The sequence below is a fragment of the Eschscholzia californica genome, unplaced genomic scaffold (genome assembly GCF_041429995.1).
Source record: "Eschscholzia californica isolate CP2 unplaced genomic scaffold, dmEscCali1.0.p SCAF_6, whole genome shotgun sequence".
In the NCBI taxonomy this organism is placed as follows: Eukaryota; Viridiplantae; Streptophyta; class Magnoliopsida; order Ranunculales; family Papaveraceae; genus Eschscholzia; species Eschscholzia californica.
The window spans coordinates 30,060,554-30,075,044 of record NW_028238483.1 but is presented as its reverse complement, the minus strand read 5'-3'; the positions used below and the strand labels follow the sequence as shown (position 1 = coordinate 30,075,044).

General features: G+C 34.8%; 2 protein-coding genes across 4 annotated transcripts; both read left to right on the top strand.

The window, feature by feature from the left end:
* The first annotated feature begins 965 nt into the window (after positions 1-965).
* On the top strand, positions 966-5,370 carry LOC147533383 (serine carboxypeptidase-like 13). 3 transcript variants are annotated; one of them, XR_015227902.1, is made up of 14 exons: positions 966-1,419; positions 1,575-1,720; positions 2,079-2,158; positions 2,343-2,465; positions 2,545-2,647; positions 2,740-2,777; positions 2,928-3,029; positions 3,342-3,428; positions 3,537-3,686; positions 4,001-4,072; positions 4,148-4,266; positions 4,344-4,457; positions 4,542-4,602; positions 5,087-5,370. XR_015227902.1 is itself a non-coding variant. In XM_086649097.1 (14 exons), the coding sequence occupies exons 1-14, from the start codon at positions 1,187-1,189 to the stop codon at positions 5,168-5,170; spliced, it is 1,497 nt and encodes a 498-aa protein (XP_086505223.1). In that variant the 5' UTR covers positions 966-1,186; the 3' UTR covers positions 5,171-5,370. The 3 variants fall into 3 exon arrangements, 1 of the variants encoding a protein (XP_086505223.1); XR_015227903.1 differs by having other exon boundaries at positions 4,538-4,602; XM_086649097.1 differs by having other exon boundaries at positions 4,557-4,602.
* Positions 5,371-8,601: 3,231 nt separating this feature from the next.
* On the top strand, positions 8,602-13,087 carry LOC147533382 (serine carboxypeptidase-like 18). Its single transcript, XM_086649098.1, has 14 exons — positions 8,602-8,912; positions 9,183-9,328; positions 9,489-9,568; positions 9,751-9,873; positions 9,950-10,052; positions 10,152-10,189; positions 10,344-10,445; positions 10,777-10,863; positions 10,980-11,123; positions 11,493-11,564; positions 11,651-11,769; positions 12,263-12,376; positions 12,477-12,522; positions 12,965-13,087. Exons 1-14 carry the CDS (start codon positions 8,680-8,682, stop codon positions 13,046-13,048), a joined length of 1,491 nt encoding a protein of 496 aa, XP_086505224.1. The 5' UTR covers positions 8,602-8,679; the 3' UTR covers positions 13,049-13,087.
* Positions 13,088-14,491: the final 1,404 nt, after the last annotated feature.

Here is a 14,491-nt window from a genome sequence, read left to right as displayed (position 1 = left end):
CTCTCACAATATACAACTAAGTGGAGAGAGATGGTTTTAGAAAAAGAGCTCTCTATCTATCTATGGAGTCAAAAGAAGAATGATTCTTCTTCTCAACCTTTAATGGAGTTCTAGCAGACAACAAAGAAGGGAGATCAAGTTATTTACTCGGGTGTCTCAAGTAGAGGAACTACATATGAAGCTCTCATCTTTGGGATAAAGGAGTTGAAATCTAATTCGAGGAAAGCGAATCCAAGTATTCTCTTTATGTTTCTAGCTCATTATTAGTTCTTGCATGCGATCCTTGATAACTAGTGTTAATCATATGATGATTGAGATTCCGCTTACGATATTAGTTAGATGATTAGTAGTCTTAGAGACATACAAAACCAAACAACCCCGACACTACAAGATCTATGTCAGGTAGTTGTGTATTCTTAGGGAATCATATTATTACATGGACTTCTAAAAATCAGCCAACAGTATCAAGAAGTAGCATCGAGGCTGATTATAGGGCAATGGCATTTGCTACTGCAGAAATAGTATGGATTCAACATTTGCTTAACAGTGTTGGAGTTTTTCTAAAATTTCCACCAACTATTTACTGGGACAATATTAGTTGCAAATACATGGCTCATAATCCAATACTTCACTCTCGCACGAACACATTGATTCAGATTATCATTTTGTACGAGAGCGAATTGTGGGTCTTTATATATACGTGAAGTTTGTTTCAACTAAAGACCAAATTGTGGATATTTTCACAAGGGATTGGTGAAGGCGTGACATCAATTTCTATGTTCTAAACTTTCACCTAAAGATCTTACTGTTTAGCTTGAGGGAGGCAAATAGAGATATCTCAGTGTCTAATTAATCTCTGATTACCTTAATAAAAAATAAAATAAAATAAATAAATTACAAAGAGAAAAACTTAGGGAAGAGTAAAAATTGATGACATATTGGTGATAACAAGAGGCACCGACACTAAGCCAAGATGAACACGTAAAACTGAGAAAGACATGAATGAATGGTAATAAGTTGGGTTTGTGGTTTATCTTTATCTCCTTTTATTGTATTTAATATTATAAATACAAATCTATTTATTGTTTTTTTGGATTATGTGTTAATACCATAAGAAAATTTTGAACTTTTTAATGCAACTTCAGTTTGATTTTCTTCAATCTGAAACTGATTAAACCCACAAGAAATGAAGCATTCTTCATTGATGAATCTTCAACATCAATATCATAAGTTGTTGTTTTATTCCCATTTCTTTCTTCTTCTTCTTCTTCTTGGTTTGATTCTTCAAGGAGAACTTGGAAGTTGTTCTTCATCTGGTTCTGAATCAGCTGGAGGAGGAGGAGGAATAAGTAAATGGGTAGTAAGAGATCTTCCTGGATATCATGGTGATCATGGTCTTCCTTTTCACCTTGAAACTGGGTATTGTTATAAAACTCAAACCTTTAAAAAATTGTTATAATAATTATTCTTTTTGGACTTTAGTTTGGTTAAAAATATATTATAACAACTTTTTCTTTCTCGTAGTAGCAAAGAAGCATTACTTTAGTGTTATTTAAACTGTGACCCATTTTCAGGTATGTGGGTGTTGGAGAGTCGATGGAAGTCGAGCTATTCTACTACTTTGTGAGGTCAGAAAGAAACCCTAACCAAGATCCTCTTCTTTTATGGCTTACTGGTGGTCCACGTTGTTCGACCTTTAGTGCGTTTGCTTTCGAAATAGGTAAAGTTTGTATACTGGTGCAAGCCCACTCTACAGTGATTGTTTGCCCGAGCATATTTCAGTCTCATTAAGAAACGGAGATACTAGGTTCACGTGTCAAAATGATGTGTCAAGATTCTTTTCAAAGTTTGACTGAATGATCAGAATCGTTCTCTTTATGAGCCGTTCATCAATCCGGATTCAGTCAAACTTTTAAAAGGGACTTGGCACATCATTTCCGCAAAATTTTTGTCAATTTTAATGTGAACTTAGCATTTCCTATTAAAAACTTCAAAAAACAAATTCTTTGGGATCAAGTATCATTAAAGCTTTACTTTTTGAGCAAATTCTAAGATCATATTTTGTTTTGCCATTTTAGGTCCTATAATCTTCGAGACAAGCGTGGAATACAATGGCAGCTTACCAACTTTTGTATTGAATCCACACTCATGGACAAAGGTTTATGTGTTTCCTCGTTCCCTACTTACCGATAAGAAAAGATAGAAAGGTTTTAGTTTAGAATACGTACCGTGGGTATACTCGAAATATTATAAATAATGCACATGGCGAGAAACATCCAAAATATATGATACAGTATAATAATTTAAACATCCGCACGTTAAAGTATAAATTATTATTGCAGGTTGCCAACATAATATTTCTGGATGCACCCGTGGATACTGGATTCTCGTACTCGAAGTCTTCTCAACCAAAGGTTATAGGAGATAAAGAATCAACAGAAACAACTTATGAATTTCTCGTAAAGGTAAAGAATCGAACCCATGCTAATCTTGCTCATATTTCTAAGTTCTTTGTAATTAATAAAATTTGAGTTTTGGTTTCAGTGGTTGAGTGAGCATCCAGAATTCCAATCCAACCCTCTCTATATTGGTGGTGATTCTTATTCTGGCAGAATCATCCCTCCTTTAGTCCAAAATTTAACTAATGGTGAAGATTGTTTCATCCTCATAATTTACAGAAAATTATCACAATTATTCCGAAAGAAAAAGAAAATTAACGCGTATTTTATGGTATTGTAGATATAGAAGGCGGAAAGTACTCCTTTATAAACTTTCAGGTATTATGTTCAGCTGGAATAGTGGTCGGGCGTATAGGGTCGTTTCCTTTGTAAAATCTTTCTTAGTGGTTAGACAATTATCATTTCAACACATTTTGGTTGTGGGCAAGTTTCTCAAGGTTCTCTCAAACTTTATTATACAAATATCAGGGTTTTATACTTGGCAACCCAGGCACGGATTCAGGATTGGAAGCAAATACGAAAATACCATTAGCACATGGATTAGGTCTTATCTCGGACGAACTATACGAGGTTAATTTACAGCTTCAATATACTTTTCATCATTAGTTTACTTCTTTCAAGTTGTTCACAGACCACCGATAACTTAAAAAAAGTTCTAAAGTTATATTAACAATAAGTTGAGAATAATCCCACGTAGACAAATAGGAAATTCATTACTAAGACTTCGGCTATAAATAAAACAATACTATATTATCTTCTTGGTTTTGAATTTGTATTTTTCTCTACGTGGGACTATTCTCACACTACATTTCTTTACTGATAATAGAGTTTAGGTTCTTTCGATACTAAACTATGTTTTTTTTTCTCTTTTACTTGGAATAGTCCTTGAAAGAAAATTGCAAAGAGAACTATGTAAATATTGACAAGGGAAATATCAAGTGTTGGAAAAATCTCCAAGATTATGGCAAGGTAACTAGTTAAATCACTTATTCCCTAAAGTTGGCTTTGGTTGAAACTTTTGTTTTTCTTGTGTTATTTGTATAATAATGTGAACCATGATATTCAATCAATTCTCAGTGTACTATGAGATTAAATCCAGCACATATATTGGAGCCTATTTGCTTTTTCTTCGCCCCAAAGCTCAAAAATATGCTGGTACATAGACGATCTCTCACGAAGATCAACAAAGATTTCACAACATTACCCCCAGGTTTCCGTGAGTGCCGGGTATGTATTTCTTGAACTGCAATTGTGAAAGCTTTCTCTACAGAGTCCAATGAAAACTAGAGCTATTTTACTGTAAGGGAACGATTCTGTTACTTAAATTTTATAAATTTATTTACAAAAACGATATTGTCTATTGTTTCATATTTATACAAATATTACCCATAAGTTTGCTATTCATAAAAGTCCCATCTAGTGTTAAGATGGAGTTCCTTTTATTGTTGACTTCATTGTAAGGTCGGCTCTGATACTATGTTAAATATAAATTCTGTAATTTCTAATTTTTTGTCCTTAAACGTTGTTAATGTTTTGGGTAGAGTTACGGTTACACGCTTGCAGAGTATTGGGCAAATGACGATCGTGTTCGAAAGGCTCTCCATATTAAAGAGGTATTATCTTAATTACATATTTAAGAAAACACACAAGCATCTGAATTAACAATGACTTTATTGGAGAATGCTCAGGGAACGGTAAAAAACTGGATTAGATGCAGATATGATTTACCTTACAGAAGCGATAATGAAAACATTATAGAATACCATCGTAACCTTAGCAGAAAAGGTTATAGATCTCTAATTTACAGGTACTTAAACTCAAATCACCATATTTAATTATTACTTACCATACAATTTTAATTAACCTTAATCCACTTATTAACAGTGGTGATCATGATATGTTGGTGTCACATAAATCAACCGAAAAATGGATAAGGTTGCTCGACTTACCCGTTGTTGATGACTGGCGTCCATGGCTCGTTAATGAACAAGTTGCAGGGTTTGTCTTCTTCATTCATTGCATTAACTTTTAATTAATTACTTCATTAATTTTAATTATTGGGGATAATTAATGTCTAGTTAGGTGATTGTGTTTTAGATACACAAGGAGCTTTTCCAGTGGCATGACATATGCAACCATTAAGGTAACCTTGCTTCTTAATTTTTTTGTTTCCCTCTCTTGCTATGATTTTTCAGTCTATCTAATCTGAAGGAGAAGGCCTCTATTTATAATGGATTACAAAGTTAGGTCTAGTTAAAAAAAAAAAAATTAGATGTAGATAAGAAACTTTCTAGGGTGCCTCTAAAGGTGTCCTGTCATTTTGCTCTTAGCCCGTCCCTCTCTTAGCACTCCCCGTGTACCTCAGACTTAACAGTACGAGACCCATGGATTGGGGCAGTCCTCCGACGTTAGATTGGCCAGATCCAGTAGAGCCCAAGCGCCCTCGTTAGACAAAAACAAGTTAATGTTACCTAAAGCTCCTGTAGACACCAAAGCCAAAAGATAAAATGACATCTCTTTTACACCTCGCTCAAATGTATCTTACACTTGTTTCTAAGTTTTTGTTTTTTTTTTTTGTTGAATAAAAAAAAATGTTTCTAAATTTTTTGTTGTTACATTTTATACAGGGAGGAGGGCATACTGCCCCAGAGTACAAGCCTGAAGAATGTTTTGCCATGTTTGAAAGATTTTCATCTCGTAATCCTCTTTAAAATTTCCACTACAGCCAAACTTGTTGTCATTAAGTTGAATAATATATCTTTTTTGCTTTAAAAGACTAAAAATTATCAGATGTATATTTAACAAAAATATTACTTATAAGTGAAAAAGTCAAAAAAAAATTGTTTGGTATTTTAATTCTACTTTTATCTGTCTCATGGATTTATTGAAATTTATTTATGATTTTCACGATTACTCGTGTGTAAGAAGTGGTAGTGACATTGATGTTAGTGGTGAAGATGGTGGTGCCGTGAATGTATGTTTTTGGGGGTTTCGTGGTGGTGGATGTATGATGGTGGCGGTGGATGTATGATGGTGGCGGTGGTAGTGAAGGTATGATCGTGGTGGTTAAGGAATGTGGGCACTTGTTCTAGCGATGGAGGTATGGTGGTTGTGGTGGATAAGTACGATCGGCGAATCACGGAGCGGTTCGGAGCTAACTTCGTCCGAATCCTACATCGGGTTGCACCAAAGAGTTTCAAATTGATCGGAAGATATGACTAGAGGGATGAGACATAAAAATATGGATTGGATCCATAAATATGTCCAAAAAGGCGAAGGCAAAGATTGTAAAGAAGTTCAGACCAAAAGTGAGTTTTGGGTCGGGGCTTAAAACCCATGAGTGGGTCGGCCAAGGTATGACCGGCCACATTATAAGGGGCCGACCAGACCTAGCTCTTTAGGGCATAGGGTGGCCGACCAGAACAAAAGAAACAGAAGTTGTTATTTTGGTTAAATTCTTAAACCTGTTTCTAAGACACTTTAGGAAACCTAATTAGGGTTGGACTCTAACTCTGGGATTCTATATAAGGGTCTCGTTAGAACATAATTAGGTGTCAAAAATTCTCAAAGAGATTTCTGACTCTACAACATCAAGTAGAGAAAGAAATAGAGAATAGTTCCTAATTATATATCTATCTAGTCTAAAGAAGAAGGTGTCGTTCGTCTAACCAACGAAAAGTTTAAGCTAACTTGAAGGTGGGAGATCAAGTTGATTGCTCGGGTGTCTCAAGTAGAGAAGATACGATTGGAACTCTTGGTCTTCTTGAAATCAATCTTATTAATTAGTTCGTGAAAATAACGTCGATTAAGGTATAATCTCTAACTTTTTAGTTCATATTTAACTTATGCATGAGATCCCGGGGTGATGGAGACCATCAAGATGGGCCTCACGGCCGAACTAGTTAGAGGGCCTCATGGCCGAGCCCATTAGGGTTAGAGTTTAGGAGTTTCCATGTTTTAGTATTTCCTACTAAGTCTAGGTTTAGAAGTTTCTATGTTTGAGTATCTTTGATATTTAGGAATCCTAATTTGAGTCTATCTAGAAGTTTCTAAGTTCCTATAAAAGGAAGTCAGGTCTGTCCTTGTTATTCAGATCAGAGAATATTATGAATCAAGTTTATTGTTAATCAAGTTTATCGTTTATTATTAATCAAGTTTATCGTTTTATCGCTTTTATCGTTATTTCATCAGCTTTATTTCATTAGTTTAGTTTAATAACAATGGTGGATTCCATTACTTTTACGCTTCCGCAACAATCTACATCACGGGGATACTAGTTTAATATTAGATTTGTGAGATTCTGTTTAAAACACTAGGAGACACCATAACCTAATAGGTACGATGGTGGTGCATAAGGTATGAGGGTGGTGTTGATGTCGAAAAATGTCACCTCTAGTTATCAGTCAGGGAATTGAGACCTTGATGATCGTCCGATTGATATATGCTCCGTCTAGATGAAGGATATTCCTTTCTTTTATTCCCGCTCCCTGCTACAAGAAACCTGAGGGGAAAACTTGCAAAGAGTCCAAAAACCTCTTTGATGCTCAAGATAGTCAGAGTTTCCTTTGCAGTTAAAGATTGAGTATTGAGTGATCCTTGTGGAACGTAATGATCTTACCTTGGTGAAGTTGATGAGGTGCCCTTTTATAGGCTACTTAGGACCGACTGTGATAGACGATGTAGATGAAGCGGTTGTAATCCACCGTTCGGCATTGAGATATTTACTTTTTTAGTTTATCTCGTATCTACGATAACTAGAAGTTCCTATGTTCAATGATACTTTGTAGATATCCTGCCGAGTTGATAAATTTTCTAATAGATGTTTCCTCCTTTGAGACTTTTGCCCCAAATTAATTAAACACTTAGGATCTTAACCGACTGAGATCTTAGGAAGATTCGAGATTAAGTCGGTAAGCGTGCGGCGCGGTTCTGCCTTCCCAGTTTAGGGTGTGAGACATCGACCTTGCTTACGTGGACCCCCTATACTTCTTGAGAATCCCAGGATAAACCTGATTGTGTTTTAGGCGGAACAGGGTTGGATCTCCTTAGCAGATCTTGCCGACATCTCAAGTCCGGGCTTAGGTGGCAGATCTTTTCAGATCCAACGGTCCTGTTGCCTTGAGATGGGTTGACTCGTTGGGCTTCTGGTCTATTGTTGACGTCACTTAACGGTTAATCATTTTATGTATCATCAGGTGGTAGTGATGAAGGTAGAAAATACTATTAATTTTCCATGAAACACATTGATCTAGATTATCAATTTGTACAAGAGCGGCTAAATAGTGGGTCTTTACACGTGAAACTTGTTTCAACTAAAGATCGAGTTGCCGATATTTTCGCCAAGGGATTGGTGAAGGCGCACCATCAATTTTTATGCTTGAGGGAGGCTGATAGAGATATCTGATCCTACAAATTAGGTAGTTAAACTAGTCCAAAGATTGATAAATTAAATTATTGTTTAGTTTTATGTTATCTATACATTTGACTAAGTCATGTAACTGCCAAATATTAAATCAATACATATCATTCTAAAACCCTCGTGAAAGGACACATAGATCAGAGAATCAAACTTTTACATTTTTAGTAGTTGAGTGAACTCTTGCTAATTGAGGGAACTCTTGCAAATTGAGTGAACTCTTACTAACTGAGAGAAAGAAATTGTCCTTTTAGAAAAAGAAAGCCTAACTCATCTGTACTCTTGTGTGTGTGGATTACAGATAAAATTTAAAAGAAATTCAAAATCATTAGAATTTTTCTTAATTTTATTATAATTTTATCTGAATATTCATTCCAATTTAATAAAAGACTTGAAGGAACACAAAAGTAAAAAAACGAAAAACTCGAAAAATTGTGGTTACTAGTTTTCCTCTATCTTCACGAAAACTTATAATATTTTAAATCCGAAAAAATTAATTTGTAAGGGTCGGCCTAATTAATCTCTGATTACCTTAATAAAAATAAAATAATTAAATTGATAACATATTGGTGATAACAAGAGGCACCAGCAGTAAGCCAAGACGAACACGTAAAATTGAGAAAGACATGAACCAATGGTAATTTTTCTGGTTTATCTTAATCTTCTTTAATATTTAATATTATAAATACAAATCTACTTATCGTTTTATTGGATTTTGTATTAATACCATAAGAAAATTTTGAACTTTTTAATGCAACTTCAGTTTGATTTTCTTCAATCTGAAACTGATTAAACCCACAAGAAATGAAGCATTCTTCATTGATGAATCTTCAACATCAATATCATAAGTTGTTGTTGTTTTATTCCCATTTCTTTCTTCTTCTTCTTCTTGGTTTGATTCTTCAAGGAGAACTTGGAAGTTGTTCTTCATCTGGTTCTGAATCAGCTGGAGGAGGAGGAGGAATAAGTAAATGGGTAGTAAGAGATCTTCCAGGATATCATGGTGACCATGATCTTCCATTTCACCTTGAAACTGGGTATTGTTATAAAACTCAAACCTTTAAAAAATAGCTTAATAATTATTCTTTTTCGACTTTAGTTTGGTTGAAAATATGTATGGTTTATATTTCGGTGGACTCGTATCAAATGTGCTCTTGTTAATTCGGTGGGCTCGTACCAAATTCAGAAGGAGGGGTCCTTTTAACAAGACGCCCTTTAAACTTCCCAATATGTAATAACAATTCTTTATGGTAGTAGGCGAAGAAGGATTACTTTAAAGTTATTTAAAGTGTGACACATTCTTTCAGGTATGTGGGTGTTGGGGAATCGATGGAAGTTGAGCTATTCTACTACTTCGTAAAGTCAGAAAGAAACCCTAACAATGATCCTCTTATTTTATGGGTTAGTGGTGGTCCACGTTGTTCGACCTTTGGTGCTTTTGCTTTCGAAATAGGTAAAGTTTGTATACTAGAGCAAGCTCGCTCTATAGTGATTGTTTGCCCGACCCTATTTCAGTCTCATTAAAAAATTCAAAAAATATATTCTTTGGAACAAGTATCAACGCTTTACTCTTTGAGCAAATTCTAAGATAATTTTTTTTTTTGCGATTTTAGGTCCTATAATCTTCGATACAAGCTTGGAATACAATGGTAGCTTACCAACTTTGGTATTGAATCCACACTCATGGACAAAGGTTTATGTGTTTCCTCGTTTCTTACTTAACTATAAAAAAGATACTACGCTTTTAGTTTAGATTACAGGTTGTGGGTAAACTCGAAAATTATAAATAATGTACATAATATTTCTGGATGCGAGAAACATCGAAAATATATGATATAATAATTTTAACAACCGCGCATTAAATTATTATTCCAGGTTGCCAACATAATATTTCTGGATGCGCCTGTGGATACTGGATTCTCGTACTCAAGGTCTTCTCAATCAAAGATTATTGGAGATAAGGAATCAGCGGAAACAACTTACGAGTTTCTCGTAAAGGTGAAGAATCGAACCCATGCTAATCTTGTTCATATTTCTCAGTTCCTTCTAAATAAATGTGAGTTTTGGTTTGCAGTGGTTGATTGAGCATCCAGAATTCCAATCCAACCCTATCTATATTGGTGGTGATTCTTATTCTGGCATAGTCATCCCTCCTTTAGTCCAAAATTTAACTAATGGTGAAGATTGTTTCATCCTCATAATTTACAGAAAATTATCACAATTATTCCGAAAGAAATAGAAAAAAGAAACTTAACGCGTACTTTATGGTATTGTAGATATAGAAGGCGGAAAGCACTCCTTTATAAACTTTCAGGTATTATGTTCAGCTGGAATAGTGGTCGGGCATATAGAGTCATTTCCTTTGTAAAATCTTTCTTAGTGGTTAGACAATTATCATTTCGACACATTTTGGTTGTGGGCAAGTTTCTCAAGGTTCTCTCAAACTTTATCATACAAATTAATATCAGGGTTTTATACTTGGCAACCCAGGCACGGATTCAGGATTGGAAAACAATACAAGAATACCATTCGCACATGGATTAGGTCTTATCTCGGACGAACTATACGAGGTTAATTTAAAGCTCCAATATATTTTTCAGCACTAGTTTACATCTTTCAAGTTGTTCATAGACCACCGATAACTTAAAAAAAGTTCTGAAGTTATGTTAACACTAAGTTGAGAATAACCCCACGTAGACGAATAGAAAATTTCGTTACTAAGACTTTGGCAATGAATAAAACAATACCATATAATCTTCTTGGTTATGAATTATATTTTTGTCTATGTAGGACTATTCTCACACTACACTTTTTTTTACTGATAAGATAGTTTATGTTCTTTCTCAACCAATGAATAAGATATTTATGTTTTTTTTTTCTCTTTTTAACTTGGAAGGAAAGTCCTTGAAAGAAAATTGCAATGGGAACTATGTAAACATTGACAAGGGAAATATTAAGTGTCGGAAAAACTTCAAAGATTATGGGAAGGTAACTATTTAAATCACTTGTTCCCTTAAAGTTGCCTTAGGATGAAACTTTATTAGTTTGCTTTTCTTTGTGCTATTTGTATAATAATGTGAACCATGATATCAATCAATTCTCAGTGTACTACGAGATTAAATTCACAACATATTTTGGAGCCTATGTGTGTTACCCCAGAACTCAAAAATATGCTGGTACATAGACGCTCTCTCACGAAGATCAACGAAGATTTCACAACATTAACCCCAGGTTTCAGTAAGTGTCGGGTATGTAATTCTCGAACTGTAACTGTGAAAGCTTTCTTTACGGAGTCAAATAGAAATTGGAGCTATTTTACTTTAAGGGAACGATTCTGTTACTTACAGTTTTATAAATTTATTTACAATTTTTCTCAAAGTATTGGTAACAGAGCGGGGAAAAACTCTGAGTAAGACTGCAAAAGCAAAAACGATATTGCGTATTGTTTCGTATTTATACAAATATTACCCATAAATTTGTTATTTATAAAAGTCCCGTTAAGGTGGAGTTCTTTATATTGTTGACATCATTATAAGGTCCGCTCTGATACTATGTTAACCATAAATTGTGTAATTTCTTACTTTTTTGTCCTTAAACGTTGTTAATGCTTTGGGTAGAGTTACGCTTACACGCTAGCAAAGTATTGGACGAATGATGATCGTGTTCGAAAGGCTCTCCATGTTAAAGAGGTATTATCCTAATTACATAAGTAATCGACAACTAATTGAAAAACACAAGCATCTGAATTAACAATACTTTATTTGATAATGCTCAGCGAACGGTAAAAAACTGGATTAGATGCAGATTTGATTTACCTTACAGAAGAGATAATGAAAACATTGTAGAATACCATCGTAACCTTAGTAGAAAAGGTTATAGATCTCTAATTTACAGGTACTTAAACTCAAATCACCATATTTAATTATTAGGGTTTTTTGAACTTACCCCCTCCTCACTAATTGGTAATTAAGTTTACCCCCTTCAATATGGGTAATTGGGGCTACCCCCTTGGACTTACTATTAGTGACAAAAGCACAAACGTTATGTTTGACTTACGTGAAATAATTGCGATTACCAAGAACAACTATTCTTTAATATGATTCGAAGTAGAGATTCCACCTCAATTTATTGTTTGATTTGGTCGAGAACATGATTAGTAGAGATTGATTTTGTTTATATATTACTTATTTTATGATTTTATTATCACATACCAAACATATCCTTAGTAGTTTTGACAAAAATTCTAAATTCAAATGGGGTAAGCTCAATTACCAATTACTGAAGGGGGTAAACTCAATTACCAATTAATTTTGAGGGGGTAAGCTCAAAAAACCCTAATTATTACTTACCATACATTTTTAGTGAACCTTAATCCACTTATTAACAGTGGTGATCATGATATGGTGGTGTCACATAAATCAACCGAGAAATGGATACGGTTGCTCGACTTACCCGTTGTTGATGAATGGCGTCCATGGCTCGTTAATGAACAAGTCGCTGGGTTTGTCTATTTTCATTCATTTCATTAATTTTTAATTAATTACTTCATTAATTTTAATTATTGTGGATAATTAATGTCTAGTATGGTGATTGTGTTTTAGATACACAAGGAGCTATTCCACTGGCATGACATATGCAACTATTAAGGTAACCTTGCATCTTTTTGTTTCCCTCTCTCTTAGCTATGATTTTTCAGTATATTGAATCTGAAGGAGAAGGCCTCTATTTATAATGGATTACCAAGGTAGGTCTAGTTAAAAAGAAATGGGTCTAGATAACAAACTTTCTAGGGTGCCTCTAAAGGTGTCATGTCCTTTTGCTCTTAGTCCGTCCCTCTCTTGGCACTCTCCGTGGACCTCAGATTAACAGTCCGAGACTCATAGATTGGGGCAGTCCGAGGGCATTAGATTTGCCAGAGTCCGCGTTGTTCAAGTCTAGCAGAGTCTGAGTGTCTTCGTTAAACAAAATCGAGTTAATGTTACCTAAAGCTCCCTTAGACATCAAAACCAAAAGATAAAATGACATATCTCTCCCACCACTCTCAAATGTATCTTACACTTGTTTGTTTTTGTTGTTATATTTTATACAGGGAGGAGGACATACTGCCCCAGAGTACAAGCCTGAAGAATGTTTTGCCATGTTTGAAAGATTTATATCTCATAATCCTCTTTAAGATTCCCACTACAGCTACATTTCCGCTACAATTAAACTTGTCATCCTTAAGTTGAATAATATATCTTTTTGGATTTAAAAAGTAAAAAATTATCAGAAGTATATTTAGCAAAAATATTACTTATAAGTAAAAAAAAAAATCAAAAATATGTTTGGTATTCTGTTTCTTTTTTTATTTTTATATTTCCCATGGATGTATTGAAATTCATTTATGATTTTCACGATTACTCTTGTCTAAGAAGTGGCGGTGATATTGGCGGTAGTGGCGAAGATGGCGGTGCCTTAGATATATGTTTATGGGGGTTTGGTGGTAGTGGATGTATGCTGGTGGCGGTGCCGTGGTGGCAATGGAGGTATGATGGTGGTGGAGGTATGATGGTGGCAATAGTGGTGGTGGTGGTTAAGGTATGTGGGTGGTAGCGATTAGGGTATGGTGGTGGTGGATAAGGTATGCGGGTTGTAGGGATGGAGGTATAATGGTGGTGGTGGATAAGGTATGCGGGTGGTAGTGACGGAGGTAGAAAAGACTACTAATTTTTCATTTCGAAATACTAACAATTAAGTAAAAAAGTTTGGCAACACTAAAATCAGTTACTCCACTTTTTTGCTTATATAAGTAGAAAGTATAAAATTTAATTTGGTAACGCAAAGTTACCGACTTCACTTAAGTTAAAATTTGACTTTTTGTTTGATAACCAAAAGTATAAGTACTTTTGCTTCCAAAAAAAAAATCATCATAATTACGTTTGGCGAAAATGTTAATTATAAGTAAAAAAGTCAAAAAGTTAGTTTGATAATGTAATTTACTTTTCTATTCTCTTTTTCTCATAAAGATACATGATTATTCTTTTAAAAGAGGTGGCGATGATATTGGGGATAATGCTGGTGGCGGTTGTGGGGGAGCCTTTGAGGTATGGTAATGGAAACAATGGTGGTTGTGATGTGATTGAGGTGTGGTGGTGGTTGTAGTGGAGGTACGGTGGTATGGAAATAATTGTGGTGGTGGAGGTATGATGGTGGTGTTGGAGGTATGGGATGGTGGTGGCGAATGTATGGAGATGGTGTTTGTGGAGGCACGACGTTGGAGGGGTTATGGTGGTGGAGGTACGGTGGAGGAATGGGATACTGGTGGTGGATGTATAATGGTGACAATGGTGGTGGTCAAGGGCAGAGCCAGGACATAAAGTTACTCCGGACTAGCCTAAAAGTACTTAGAGACCAAATATTTCATTTCTAACGTATATGCACTTAGAAGTTAGGTAAAATTCCGTTAATAGTTCAAACATGAAGAATTTAAGAAGAATTAACCTTAAAAATTCATAATGTATGTGATCGTTGGTAATTTGGGGACAAAAAATAACAAAAACATAACTTGGATGACACATATATAAGGGGGTAAAACTTGACTTTAGCATAAAAATGGTCAAAAAAGAATTAAGTTCAG

Coding starts and splice junctions, on each gene's coding strand:
- LOC147533382 (XM_086649098.1), top strand. CDS start 8,680: ATGAAGCATTCTTCATTGATGAATCTTCAACATCAATATCATAAGTTG. Junction 8,913..9,182: donor CCATTTCACCTTGAAACTGG/GTATTGTTATAA, acceptor ACATTCTTTCAG/GTATGTGGGTGTTGGGGAAT. Junction 10,053..10,151: donor AGTCCAAAATTTAACTAATG/GTGAAGATTGTT, acceptor ATGGTATTGTAG/ATATAGAAGGCGGAAAGCAC.
- LOC147533383 (XM_086649097.1), top strand. CDS start 1,187: ATGAAGCATTCTTCATTGATGAATCTTCAACATCAATATCATAAGTTG. Junction 2,648..2,739: donor AGTCCAAAATTTAACTAATG/GTGAAGATTGTT, acceptor ATGGTATTGTAG/ATATAGAAGGCGGAAAGTAC. Junction 3,687..4,000: donor CAGGTTTCCGTGAGTGCCGG/GTATGTATTTCT, acceptor TGTTTTGGGTAG/AGTTACGGTTACACGCTTGC.